The sequence below is a fragment of the Arachis stenosperma genome, unplaced genomic scaffold (genome assembly GCF_014773155.1).
Source record: "Arachis stenosperma cultivar V10309 unplaced genomic scaffold, arast.V10309.gnm1.PFL2 arast.V10309.gnm1.Scaffold_100025, whole genome shotgun sequence".
Classification (NCBI taxonomy): Eukaryota; Viridiplantae; Streptophyta; class Magnoliopsida; order Fabales; family Fabaceae; genus Arachis; species Arachis stenosperma.
The window spans coordinates 1227470-1242584 of NW_026651369.1; the positions used below are offsets into that span (position 1 = coordinate 1227470).

General features: G+C 32.0%; 2 protein-coding genes and 1 non-coding gene across 3 annotated transcripts; all 3 read right to left on the reverse strand.

The window, feature by feature from the left end:
• Positions 1 to 4491: 4491 nt before the first annotated feature.
• LOC130959866 (protein FAR1-RELATED SEQUENCE 5-like) lies at positions 4492 to 5019 on the reverse strand. Its single transcript, XM_057885330.1, has one exon. It carries the CDS (start codon positions 5017 to 5019, stop codon positions 4492 to 4494), a length of 528 nt encoding a protein of 175 aa, XP_057741313.1.
• Positions 5020 to 5039: 20 nt separating this feature from the next.
• LOC130959867 (protein FAR1-RELATED SEQUENCE 5-like) lies at positions 5040 to 5630 on the reverse strand. The gene has a single exon (XM_057885331.1). It carries the CDS (start codon positions 5628 to 5630, stop codon positions 5040 to 5042), a length of 591 nt encoding a protein of 196 aa, XP_057741314.1.
• Positions 5631 to 13469: 7839 nt separating this feature from the next.
• LOC130959939 (small nucleolar RNA R71) lies at positions 13470 to 13577 on the reverse strand. Its single transcript, XR_009078927.1, has one exon. It is a non-coding gene; the product is annotated as a small nucleolar RNA R71 (small nucleolar RNA).
• Positions 13578 to 15115: the final 1538 nt, after the last annotated feature.

Genomic DNA, 15115 nt, shown 5'->3' on the forward strand with positions numbered 1-15115 from the left:
AATTTTACTAGTTTGAATGAATTGATATAGGTATTTGATTATAGGCTTAATGTATCTAATGACGATGCTCTAATTTTGATAGATTGTAGGTGCAGAAAATCCAGTTTTAATGTCTGCAGCTGAGCAGATATTTAGCGCCGGTGAGAAGAGGATGAGACCAGCTCTGGTGTTCATGGTGTCACGGGCTACAGCAGAGCTACTTGGCTTGAAGTAAGCATAAATTGTCTCTCAATCGTGCACACACATTAGTTGCATGTTGTGGAAATTCTATTCATATGACACTAAAATAATTTTGATAAATCTCTTGAAGAAGAGATAATTTTATTTTTATCATGTATGCTGCTGCTTCCCTTGCATATGTTTCTTTTTGCGATTCATATTTGAATACTGTCAAAATTGTGGTTTCAGATAAGAGCTAACCTAAATGAGCATTTTGGTTCCTGCCGGGAGATCTCGAGGGTGTCAGTCCCAAAAGATTCGAGTCTGGAGGTCCTAAATGGTTTGTTTCTTCTTCAAATCCTTTTTCTTTTTTGTTTATTTTTAGCGTGAAAGATTTGCTATTTCATTTTTTGTGTATCCTTTTGTTTCTTAAGTTGGATGCTCAAAATGATTGTGTTACGTGTGCTTTGAGTTTTGCAAATTGACACCAGGTGTAATTTACAGTTTTGCCTACATCGACTTCAAGGATTCTTCTAGCATGAAGAGAGCTCTAGAACTCAAATGAAACTGAACTTGCTGGTGGTTATTACCTCTCAGTTGAAGACAGTATTTATTATTAATTTTGATAGTGTTTATTATTAATTTAACAGAGTGTGGCGTTGGCTTTGATTGATAATTAACTAAAAGTTTGATTTCTTTATCCATTTATTTATTATTAATTTTTATTACTTATAGCTTGAGAATGAGGACATGCTCTATCTACTTTCTATTGATGATGATGAAGAGCAGTGCATTCAAATACCATGTTGATTTTTGGTTATCATTGCTAGTATTTAACAGGTTATGGTGGTTGATGCTGAGGCATACACCTATGATGATGAGGTCATCAAGAAAGCTGAAGCAATGGGAAGCCCGAAAATCCTGAAGAAGAAGCTACTGTGGAAACTACTAGAGCCATAAAACATCATCAAGAAAGTTGAAGCAATGGGGAAGCCCGAAAATCCTGAAGAAGAAGCTACTGTGGAAACTACCAGAGCCATAAAAGCTTCTCAGTTGTTGCTAAATGCAATTGAAATCCTGAAGACGAAGCTGGATGCATGCTGTACGTCTATGAGCACATAGTGGAGGCTGATGATTAGTTGGTAAATTGGGTGCACATATGTGAGGAGGTTGATCAAAATTATTGTTAGATAGGATGGCAAAGTTATTGGAATTGTAATTTATGTATTAGGAATACATTGCGTAGTTATCATTTTATTTTTGATATTTGTTATACTGTCATGTGATTAAACATTTTTTTTGACAAGTTTATATATGTTGGATTAGTGGATTTAAAATTATTAGTCATCGTGAAAATTTTAAAATTATCTATTAATTTTGTAAGGTTTTATTACAAAGATTAAAAAAGATTAAAAAAAAACTATATGTTACTGAACAAAGTTTTTGCCACGCTTTAAAAGCGTAGCTATATTGTACAACAATCATCAATTGCCACGCTTTAAAAGCGTAGCTGTATCTCTCTCTATTGGCACGCTTTAAAAGCGTAGCCATATGTCTCTCTATTGGCACGCTTCAAAAGCGTAGCCATATCTTGCTATTGGCACGCTTTAAAAGCGTAGCGATATCTGGCACATATGGCCACGCTTTAAAAGCGTGGCAATCTTTAAAAGCGTGCCAAAAAATAAAGCGTGGTGATAGGTCACCAAAAGCGTGGCGATAGAGCAACCGGCACCCTTGCAGTTGTGACCCTTTCAAAAGCGTGCCGATAGCTCAAAAAGCGTGACGAAAAGCTATCGCCACGCTTTTTTGACTTTTTGCCACGCTTTAAAAGCGTAGCAAAAGACATGTTTTCTTGTAGTGTTATAAGAAATACAAGTAATTTAATATTTTAAAATATTACTCTTAAAAAAATAGTTTTACGTATGGTACTAGGATGTAAAAATATATTTTGTTTATTTATTATGTTTTATAAAAAATATTTTATATCTACTAAATATGTTTGAATATAATAATATAAAATATTATTTATTATTTATTATGTTTTTTTAAAGGTAATTTTTTTAATTCGGTATACAATAAAATTTGTTAAAAGAAGTAAACGTTAATTAAAAAATATTTTGCAAACAACATAATTACATATAAACATGCATTAAATTATCCTTAATTAAAATATCTACTTTCTATCTACGTATGATGTACTTTTAAAGGATTAATACATAAAAAATTATATTAATGGATAATAATAAAACCGTACTCTAAAATTTTTCATTACAAAATTTCTTAAAAAATGTTTAGAATTGCATAGGACCTGGTTAGAAATTCTTTTAAGCTTATATTATCGTTTATTTAATTATTTTATTATGTAATCATTATTTTTTATAAAAAAGTTAAATATTTTTTATTACTGTATTGGCTATGTATTATTGTATTTTAGTTTTTTTCTATAAAATTAATCATATATATAGAACATATGAGAAACATTAATTTCTGCTAAAACCTAAATTAAATAAATAATATTTTAGTTATTTATATACTTACATTTATCAAATTAAGTATTTTTATCCAATGTCAGATCGTTTTAAAAAATCTATTCAGTAAAATATTGCCCTTGATGTTACTTTTTCTTTTTTTAAATGAAGTACATTAATTATAAAAAAAGCCATACTAATGCCGAGTACTAATTAAGTTGTTAGTATTAATTATTTAATATAGTCCTAATTTATAATATTTATGTTTAATAATAATATGTGTTTTATTATGTATATAATGTGCTAAATAAAAAAATATGAAGCATAAAAATATAGATTTATTGGCCAAAATATAATAATAATAATAATAATAATAATAATAATAATAATAATAATAAATCGGATTAATTTAATAATATTCACGAACAGTTAGTTACAGATATAGACTTGCATTATTTTCTTTGATCAATGTCTCTAAATAAGAAGTTTCTTCAGCTAATATTCATAAAACATATTTGTATTTCTTTAATATCGATGTCTTTAGTCCCAAAAATACTTTTGCCATAGTACAAAGCTGTTTATTACATGATATTGATCTCAAAAATCACTCCTTATTTGACTGTGGTGTATTCTGCATGGCCTGGCAAAATAATAAACAAAATCATTCGCATGCTATTAAATCCCAAAAGATATAAATTCATGGGAAAATATTATTTGAAAACTAAACATAAGATAGATAAATGACAACAAATCTTAATTACCTGTAGCAACCATCTATGACTGGGAATGGGACCATATAAGGAAGTTTCATAGCTAGCAGAAGTATGGTTGCTATCTACTCCAAAAAATGTAGAACTTGAACCTTCACAAAGACATAGTCCATAATAGTATAATTCTAATGATTGAATTGAAAATATACTAAATTGAATAATTTGCATACCAGAATTATAGACTTTATTTATATCTTCTTGAGACAATTGTGGATTCTTTTTCTGACTCCAAAAGTGTATATTTTTAACATTCACCTCCACAGAAGAAGCTATTGGAGTTTGTTCATATAAAATTACAAAAAGTTGGTTCAAGATTTACAAAAGTATAAATTTCATATAAAAAACAAAGTTAAAACGTACATATTAAATCAAAATATCATGACATTAGTTGTTTAGTCTAGTGAGTAATAATAAATTCTGTGAGTAATAATAAATTCTCGTGGTACCTGATCATTCGGAATACTAACAGATTCAACACCATCTTCAAATTCATATTCGCTGAACATTCTATCATTATGTTGAACATCTTTTTCAGCAGTTCTCTCTATGCATTTCCTTTTTATGTGACCATGCAATTAGAACATTGTCGTCTTTTATTTTCATCTTTTCGAACTTTTGGTGCACCTTTGGATTTTACAACAGACGGATCACCAACTTTTTTGTTTTTTTCCGGTGAAATAGTCTGCTCCAATTTTGCTTCCAAGTCTTTCGTCACTTTACAAATTTCATTCATTGTGTAGCAAAAATGAGACAATTTTTTGCCTCCTAAGTATATCATATGAGAACTAGCAACTGATAATGCACCTATCCGCATTAGAATGCTCCTTTCTTCATCCTCTTTTCCATTTATGTTACCTTGATCATCGTCAATTTTTTTAACGTCTTTAGTCCATCTTTTCAATATAAGAGTTTCTGGCAATTTCTTGATTTGTTCCCGTTTCATCAGACAAAACATATGAGAACATGGAATGCCATAACTATCCCATATTTGACATTGACACACCATTTTTTGAGTATCTTGATCATATAAAACAATGTACTCATGATCAGATCTTCCATACTTGATGATCTTGTACTTTGTAGTTGTTGAACGACTACGCAGCATGACGCTCAAGAGAATGTAAACCTGTTATGGGCACATGTTCTCCATTTATTGTTTTGAATTCAGCAACAATTTCATTATTTCTGTAGTCCCTTAAAGCACGTTCTAGGTTTTGCACCAATGCAAGTATACTATCCCTTGAGTCAACAAAGCTTTTAATGAAAGAATTTATGCCTTCATATCTGGATGTAGTTCTAAATCCAGCGCAGAACTTGCTACTCAAATAAGCAGTAGCCCACTGTTCTTTCCTTCTATATTGTTTCTCTACCCAGTCGTTTCCCACAAGATTAAACCTTTCAACCATGTTATGCCAATACTCTTCGAATTCATCACATTCAAATTTGGCATACAAGCATTTCTTAAATTTCTCACGAAATTCTGGGTCCTTGATATGAGATACTGCATTTTTATACAGATGCCAAGCACACAATCTATGGGTAGCATTTGGAAAAACTTCTTTAATTGCACTCTTCATGGCATTATCACCATCTATTATGACAAGACTCGGATGCTTATTCATCATCGCCTCTGAAAAGTTATCTAGTAACCACTTGTATGATTTGTTTGTTCATCTGCTAGCAAACCGAAGCCAAAAATACAAGTTTGGCGATGATGGTTTGTGCCTGAAAAGATAACTAGCGGCCTATTATACTTATTTTTTCTGTCGGTAGAATCAAATGCTAGAACATCACCAAAATATTGATAGTCAAATCGACTTAAATCATCCGCCCAGAATAAATGCTCCAATTTATCGTCATCTGTTAAACTATGTCTCACAATCATCATAGGTTCATCCTCTGCTTTTCCATGCAAATAAGTAAGAGTTGCATTTACATCTCCTTCAATGATTTTTGAACGTAGATTTCTTTCAATATAGTTATCCAAATCTTTTTTTGTAAAACCAGCAAATTCATAACCACCGGCTTGTCCAGCAATAAGACCCATGATCTTCGAAGGTGGGAGGCCATGTCTATGCATGCTATCCACTTGTGCCTTGTCTGCATCTATCATTATACGATGATTTGGAATTCGGTGAACTAATTTAAGCGGTATCAAAGGATGGTTATGATCCTCCACAATCTTTCGGACTTTCCACATTGAACAACTCTTGTCAAGATAAATTGACAACATTGCATTACAATTTGTTCTGGTTTCAGGCTTCTACTTTCTTATCTTACTAGTAGTTGCATAGCATTTCTTCTCTCTCACACCTGCTCTGTTGCACACGAATTTACGTCAAACATAATTGCCAGTACTATCAGCAGCTGCATCCCCCTTTCGAACTCCAAACCCCACACACTTGGCATATCTTACATAACATTCGTAAGCTTCTTCATAACTTACAAATTGCTGATTCAAAAATCATTTACACTCAGAACAGTAGCTTCCTCCTTACCATCAGTAGTTTTATCATTGCCGTATTTATTTTCCTCCTCTTCTATATAACATTCATCCTCTTCAGAATGTGATATATTTTCCATATTTTTTCCTTATCCTACATTAGTATTAAAACAAAAAACTTATAAAATTGACGAATTACAACAATATAATCTCATGGTTTATTTTCTATTGTTTCTATATCCTTTCTACCAGTGACATAATTTTTTTAACAAATAGACTAGAAAAATAAATGAGCAGATATATAAATTTAGTTTTAAACATCTTTCTAGTCGTATACCTTACTAATATTATATAGGTCAAATTTTGTTATGATCAATGTTAAATTTTAAATTACTTTTAATAAATTATAAATAATTTAAAATGTGTTTCTATAAAGTTAATAATTCGCTCACATGATTCTTTTCAAGAAAAAATATACACAAGTTAAACATGTACTAAGATAAAAATCTAAATCGCAAAACACTATTTTATATTTATAAATATTGCTGTGGCAAAATTTAAAAAAATACTCAGACCTCGTACTACATTATAGTTATATTTAAAGTATTTGGGTTATATATGTTTTTTTTATTCTAGTACTCATGGTTGATACTAAAATTTTTAACCATATCAACTATATATATAAGAATTTCATTCAAATTCAAGTGACTATAATTAACCTCTTAAAATTAATTTTGCCAACTCCTTAAACATCTCAAATCATCACCAAACTAAATAAAGAGAATAAGATAGGTTTTATTCAATTAGTTAGGTATTCAATTGAAAAAAATAATAATTCACTGCTCTTTAATCAAATATAAATATTAAATTAGAGTACATAGTTTATTATTCCCTAATTCAATATCTTCTTTGTGAATTAATATATTTCTTAAAATATAACACAAGACTAAATCACATCTTTGTTAATATAAAATGCATTCATCAAAACTAGTTGAGTTTAAATAAGAATACAAAGAATACATACATTTTTAAATATTAAGCTTAAATGTATATATAGTTTTATTGAAAAATTATCTCTATTTTTATAATACAGTTAAATCTCATATAATTACCTATTATATTTAATTGGGTATTTGTATGGACAACACCAACAATGTTAATTTTTACATATTGTTGATATCAAACCAACACTTACTACAATTATATTTCACATATTATTTATATAAAAAAACATAACTCCAATAATTAAATACTTGCAGGATAAAAGTACTAACTTTACCTATAATGACTTGAATTTGAGAAGTAACGACAATCCAATCAATTTTTGTACTGACTCTAACGAAAGATGTGAACCAATAGAATTCCTAAAATTGTTGTTTAACGTCTAATCAATTTCATCCTGAACATCAAAATGGTGTGATGACATAAACATATACGTAATTATTAAATAATTTTCATCATTCACAGAGGAATGAATAAAAACATAAATTAAGAAATACATTTGAAATAATAAATTTGATTAAGAATCAAAACTAGTTGAGTTTAAATAAGGATACAAAGAATACATACATCTTTAAATATTAAGCTTAAATGTATATACAGTTTCATTCTCTATTCTTATAATACAGTTAAATCTCATACAATTACCTATTATATTTAATTGGGTATTTGTATACCAACAATATTAATTTCTACATATTATTGATATCAAATCAACACTTACTACAATTATATTTCACAAATTATTAATAAAAAAAGCATAACTCAATAATTCAATACTTGCTGGATAAAGGTACTAACTTTACCTATAATGACTTGAATCTGAGAAGTAACGACAATCCAATCAATTTTTATACTGTCTTGAGCCAAAGATGTGAACAGTAGAACTCCCAAAATTGTTGTCTAACATCCAATCAATTTCATCCTGAACATCAAAATGGTGTGATGACATAAATATGTACGTATTTATTAAATAATTTTCATCATTTATAGAGGAATGAATAAAAACATAAATTAAGAAATACATTTGAAATAATAAATTGATTAAGAAATATAAATAAAAGGAACATACCTATTTGAAAGTTTCATATTAGTTCTGAAAAAGGGATTGAAAGAGAACGAATTTTACGTGCGAAACGAAGAAGAAGGGAATAAAAGTAACTGCTTAGTCCAATTCAAACCGATTTTTTAAATAAACCATTTATATAAATAAACCGATTTTTTAAACCATATAGTAACACGTGTCAGCCATCCAGAAACAACTTCACCTGCAGTCAACTGCAGGTGAGTTTCTGCCTTTTAATTTTGAGGAATGTTAGATTAGCAACTTTTGGAATTTGTAGTCATCAAATAACCATTAATGATAATTTTATTAATAGTGTGAGATTATTGTTAGATTTCATTCAATGTCTCACTTTTCTTTACTGGTTAGATGCTGGTCAAAATTTAATAAAGTTGCTAATCCTTAGATTTTTCCTTTAATTTTTATAATACTTTAATATATGATTTTTGTGTAAATTTCTCTTTCTGAATGTTTTTACTATTAAAAGTAATTAATAAAAAGGAGAAAAATTAAAAAATATCTTATAAAAAATATAAATATAATTTATTTTATTTTTTAATATCTTATATTTTTTATTATTTATTTAAAGAAACTAAGTAAAATTTAGTCATTTTTCCATGTATTTAAAGTTTGAATAACACTGCTCATTAATATATAATAGTGTTTGGAGCCATTTCTTTTTTTTTTTTTCATTTCATATTGATTAATTATTACTATAGGCATACTAAAATGAATCTAAAAATATATGATGATACGACCGTTGGTTATAAATTATAATTCGGCTATGAACGTTAGTAACAACTGCACCAAAACATTAGATATGTTATTACTCTCCGATCAAAATATTATTACTCAAAATATAGCCATTATTTCTCACTTTCTGATATAAAGGGAATGATAAGAAAATTCATTACATTTTGCAAACTTTATTACTCACGTACTTGAGTATCAGAATATTTTTTGTAGGCCGATATCCACTCCCTTATTCTCACTGCTGACATATAACTCATCCCGACAAAAAACTCGAAGATATTCAATAGTGGACGAGATATACACCGGCCAAACTTCAGCAAGAACAATTGCCGTCCACCGTGGTGCCTCGAAATAAAAACCCTTCTTATTATACGTCCCAAAACTCCTTTCCCTGATCATGGCTGACTTACCTCCTCCCACACCGTTCGAGCTTCTTCGGATGGTAAGAGAGTTACAACTGGCCAATCAGCGCATGGTAGAAGAGAATCAACAAATGACAAACCAAATAATCCGAGCTAACCATTGGTCGGATTGAAAATAGTAACAATGAACAACCGGAAGATGATGAGGAAAACTTGACCCAACCCACATCTCGAAAACTCAACAACCAAGAGGTGTAACTAATTGTATTTCTGGGGGCTTTGCCCATGCGGGAGCATCAAGCTTTGCAAGCAAACTCACTTATCGAGCTATGCTCGCTATAGAAAGTACCATCAACAGTCATCAAACTGTGCCGACTTTTCCTAAAATGACTTTCTAGCCATTGGATCTCAATTCAATCGAGCTTAATTTAGATGACCCAGTTGTTATCTCTATCCAAATGGAAAACCTAATAGTTCGGAAGGTCTTGCTGGACCCCGGAAGCAGCGCGGATGTTCTATTCTACTCCACATTTTAGAAGATGAAATTGAGTGACAACATACTCCAGCCACAACCAGAGACTTCATTGGATTTTCAGGTAAATGAGCACCTGTATTAGGTTCAGTATGGTTACAAACCGCACTCAGTGAGAATCCTCCATCCAAAACTTTAGATTTTCAATATCTTGTGGTTGATTGTTTCAGTCCATATAATTTAATACTTGGCCGAACTTTCTTGAATAAGTTCGGCGCAATTGATGAGCGGATAATTTATACACTTTTTGGCATTGTTTTTAGGTAATTTTTAGTAGGATCTAGCTACTTTTAGGGATGTTTTCATTAGTTTTTATGCTAAATTCACATTTCTGGACTTTCTATGAGTTTGTGTATTTTTCTGTGATTTCAGGTAATTTCTGGCTGAAATTGAGGGACCTGAGCAAAACTCTGATAGAATGCTGACAAAAGACTGCTGATGCGGTTGGATTCTGACCTCCCTACACTCGAAATAGATTTTCTGGAGTTAAAGAAATCCAAATGGCGCGCTCTCAATGGCATTGGAAGGTAGACATCAAGAGCTTTCCAGCAATATATAATAGTCCATACTTTGTTTGAGATAAGACGACGCAAACGGGCGCTCAACGCCAGTTCCATGCTGCATTCTGGAGCCAAACGCCAGAAATACGTCACAAACCAGAGTTAAACGCCAAAAACACGTTACAACTTGGCGTTTAACTCCGAAAGAAGCCTCTGCACGTGTAAAGCTCAAGCTCAGCCCAAGCACACACCAAGCGGGCCCCGAAAGTAGACTTTTGCATCAATTACTTACTTATGTAAACCTTAGTAGCTAGTTTAGTATAAATAGGACATTTTACTATTGTATTAGACATCTGGATTTTACATCTTTGATAATATATGGGGACTGGCCATTCGGCCATGCCTGGACCATCACTTATGTATTTTCAACGGTGGAGTTTCTACACACCATAGATTAAGGGTGTGGAGCTCTGCTGTACCTCAAATTTTAATGCAATTACTACTACTTTCTATTCAATTCAGCTTATTCTTGTTCTAAGATATTCGTTTCACTTCACCATGATGAATGTGATGATCCGTGACACTCATCATTATTCTCACCTATGAACACGTGACTGACAACCACTTCCGTTCTACCTTAGACCGGGCGCATATCTCTTGGATTCCTTAATCAGAATCTTCGTGGTATAAGCTAGAATTGTTGGCGGCATTCATGAGAATCCGGAAAGTCTAAACCTTGTCTGTAGTATTTCGAGTAGGATTCAGGGATTAAATGGCTGTGACGAGCTTCAAACTCGCGATTGTTGGGCGTGATGACAAACGCAAAAGAATCAATGAATTCTATTCCGACATGATCGAGAACTGACAGATGATTAGCCGTGCTGTGACAGAGCATTTGGACCATTTTCACTAAGAGGATGGGATGTAGCCATTGACAACGGTGATGCCCTACATACAGCTTGCCATGGAAAGGAGTAAGAAGGATTGAAGGAAGACAGTAGGAAAGCAGAGATCCAATAGGGACAAAGCATCTCCATACACTTATCTGAAATTCTCACCATTGATCTACATAAGTATTTCTATCTTTATTTTCTGTTTATTTATTATTATTATTCGAAAACTCCATAACCATTTATTATCCGCCTAACTGAGATTTACAAGATGACCATAGCTTGCTTCATACCAACAATCTCCGTGGGATCGACCCTTACTCACATAAGGTTTATTACTTGGACGACCCAGTGCACTTGCTGGTTAGTTGTGCGATGTTGTGAAGAAAGTTCTGAGTTAGTTGATGCGCATACCAAGTTGAATGCCATTATTAGAGATCACAATTTCGTGCACCAAGTTTTTGGCGCCGTTGCCGGGGATTGTTCGAGTTTGCACAATTGACGATTCATCTTGTTGCTCAGATTAGGTAATTTTCTTTTAAAAAATTTTTCAAAAATCTTTCAAAAAATTTTTTTTTATTTGTTTTTGTTTTTCAAAAAAAAAAGAAATTTTTTTTTATAATTTTCGATAATAATAAAAAACCAAAAAAAATTAGAAAATCATAAAATAAAAAATATTTTGTGTTTCTTGTTTGAGTCTTGAGTCAATTTTTAAAATTTGGTGTCAATTGCATGTTTGAAAAATGTTTTACATTTTTTCGAAAACTTCATGCATGGTGTTCTTCATGATCTTCAAGTTGTTCTTGATAAGTCTTCTTGTTTGATCTTGATATTTTTTGTTTTATGTCTTTGATGTTTTTCATGTGCATTTTTGCATTCATAGTGTCTAAGCATTGAAAATATCTAAGTTTGGTGTCTTGCATATTTTTCTTTTCTTGAAAATTTTTCAAAAATAAGTCTTGGTGTTCATCTTGATCTTCAAAGTGTTCTTGGTATTCATCTTGACATTCATAGTGTTCTTACATGCATCATGTATTTTGATTCATAATTTTCATGTTGTGAGTCATTTTTATGTTTTTTTCTATCATCATTCAAAAATAAAAAATATATCTTTTTCTTGTTTTACTCATAATTTTCGAAATTTTGGGCTGACTTAGTAAAAAATTTTTAAAATTTGTTATTTCTTGTTAGTCAAGTCAAAATTTCAATTTTAAAAATCTTATCTTTTCAAAACTTTTTCAAAAATCAAATCTTTTTCATTTTTTTACTATTTTTCGAAAATTTTAAAAATTAATTTTCAAAATTTTTTTCTTAATTTTATTTCATAATTTTTGAAACTTTACTAACAATTAATGTGATTGATTCAAAAATTTGAAGTTTGTTACTTTCTTGTTAAGAAAGGTTCAATCTTTAAATTCTAGAGTCATATCTTTTAATTTCTTGTTAGTCAAGTAATTAATTTTAAATTTTAAAATTCAATTCTTTTTCAACTATATCTTTTTAATCATATCTTTTTCAAAGATTTGATTTCAAAATATCCCTTCTAACTTCTTATCTTCTTATCTTTTCAAAATTGATTTTCAAATCTTTTTCAACTAACTAATAGACTTTTTGTTTGTTTCTTATCTTTTTCAAAACCATCTAACTACTTTTCCCTCTCTAATTTTCGAAAATTTCTCCCTCCTTTTTAAAATTCTTTTTAAATTAATTAATTGTTTTAAATTTTAATTTTAATTTTATTTCCCCCTTTAATTTTCGAAAATCACTAACTCTTTTTCAAAATATATTTTCGAATTTCTCCTTCTCTCATCCTATTCTATTTATTTATTCATTTACTAACACTTCTCCTCATCTCAAGAATTCGAACCTATCCTCCCCCTTGTGTTTGGATTCTTAACTCTTCTCCTTCTTCTATTCCTTTCTTCTTCTACTAACATAAAGGAATCTCTATACTATTACATAAAGGATTCCTCTTCCTTTTCTGTTCTCTTCTTTCTCATATGAGCAGGAACAAGGATAAGAATATTCTTGTTGAAGCAGATCCTGAACTTAAAAGGACTCTGAAGAGGAAACTAAGAGAAGCTAAATTACAACAATCCAGAGACAATCTTACAGAAATTTTCAAAAAGGAAGAGGAGATGGCAGCCGAAAATAATAATGCAAGGAGGATGCTTGGTGATTATACTACACCTACTTCCAAGTTTGATGGAAGAAGCATCTCAATTCCTGCCATTGGAGCAAACAATTTTAGCTGAAACCTCAACTAGTTGCTCTAATGCAACAGAACTGCAAGTTCCATGGACTTCCATCAGAAGATCCCTACCAGTTTTTAACTGAGTTCTTGCAGATCTGTGAGACTGTTAAGACTAATGGAGTAGATCCTGAAGTCTACAGGCTCATGCTTTTCCTTTTTGCTGTAAGAGACAGAGCTAGAACATGGTTGGACATACAACCTAAAGATAGCCTGAACTTATGGGATAAGCTGGTCACAACCTTCTTGGCTAAGTTCTTTCCTCCTCAAAAACTAAGAAAGCTTAGAGTGGATGTTCAGACCTTCAAACAAAAAGATGGTGAATCCCTCTATGAAGCTTGGGAAAGATACAAGTAGATGACCGAAAGGTGTCCTTCTGACATGCTTTCAGAATGGACCATTCTGGATATATTCTATTATGGTCTATCTGAGTTCTCTAAGATGTCACTAGACCATTCTGGAGGTGGATCCATTCACCTAAAGAAAATGCCTACAGAAGCTCAAGAACTTATTGACATAGTTGCTAATAACCAATTCATGTTCACTTCTGAGAGGAATTCTGCGAATAATGGGACGCCTCAGAGGAAGGGAGTTCTTGAAATTGATGCTCTGAATGCCATATTGGCTCAACAAGTCAACATGATTTCTCAAAGTTTGAATGGATGGCAAAATGCATCCAACAATACTAAAGAGGCATCTTCTGAAGAAGAAGCTTATGATCCTGAGAACCCTGCAATGGCAGAGGTAAATTACATGGGTGAACCGTATGGAAACACCTTTAATTCATTATGGAAAAATCATCCAAATTTCTCATGGAAGGATCAACAAAAGCCTCAACAAGGCTTTAATAATGGTGGAAAGAAATAGGCTTAACAATAGCAAGCCTTTTGCATCATCTTTTCAGCAACAGATAGAGAATTCTGAGCAGAGCACCTCTAACTTAGCAAACATAGTCTCTGATCTGTCTAAGGCCACTTTAAGTTTCATGAGTGAAACAAGGTCCTCCATCAGAAATTTGGAGGCACAAGTGGGCCAGCTGAGTAAGATAGTCACTGAAACTCCTTTTAGTACTTTCCCAAGCAATACTGAAGAGAATCCAAAAAGAGAGTGCAAGGTCATTGACATAATCAACATGGCCGAACCTAGAGAGGAAGGAGAGGACGTGAATCCCAATGTGGAAGACCTCATGGGACGTCTCTCAAGCAAGAAGGAGTTTTCTATTGAGGACCCAAAGGAATCTGAAGGTCATATAGAGACCATAGAGATCCCATTAAACCTCCTTCTGCCATTCATGAGCTCTGAAGACTATTCTTCCTCTGAAGAGGATGAAGATGTAACTGGAGAGCAAGTTGCTCAATATCTAGGAGCCACCATGAAGCTGAATGCCAAGCTGTTTGGTAATGAGACTTGGGAAGGTGAACTTCCCTTGCTCATTAGTGAACTAGATACATGAGTTAAGCAAACTTTACCTCAAAAGAAATAGGATCCTGGTAAATTCTTAATACCCTGTACCATAGGCACCATGATCTTTGAAAAGGCTCTGTGTAACCTAGGGTCAGGCATAAATCTTATGCCACTTTCTGTAATGGAAAAGCTGGGGATCATTGAGGTACAGCTTGCCATATTCTCATTACAGATGGCAGACAAGTCAGTAAGACAAGCTTATGGATTAGTAGAGGACGTGTTAGTGAAGGTTGAAGGCCTTTATATCCCTGCTGATTTCATAATCTTAGACATTAGGAAGGAGGAGGATGAATGCATCATCCTTGGAAGACCTTTCCTAGTCACAGCAGGAGCTGTGATAGATGTTAACAGAGGAGAATTAGTCCTTCAATTCAATGGGGACTACCTTGTGTTTAAGACCCAAGGGTGTTCTTCTGTATACATAGAAAGGAAGCATGAAAAGCTTCTCTCAAGACAGAGTC

Bases quoted from the DNA above. Each gene is read 5' to 3' on its own strand.
- LOC130959866 (XM_057885330.1), bottom strand. From the start codon at position 5,019: ATGAATAAGCATCCGAGTCTTGTCATAATAGATGGTGATAATGCCATG.
- LOC130959867 (XM_057885331.1), bottom strand. From the start codon at position 5,630: ATGTTGTCAATTTATCTTGACAAGAGTTGTTCAATGTGGAAAGTCCGA.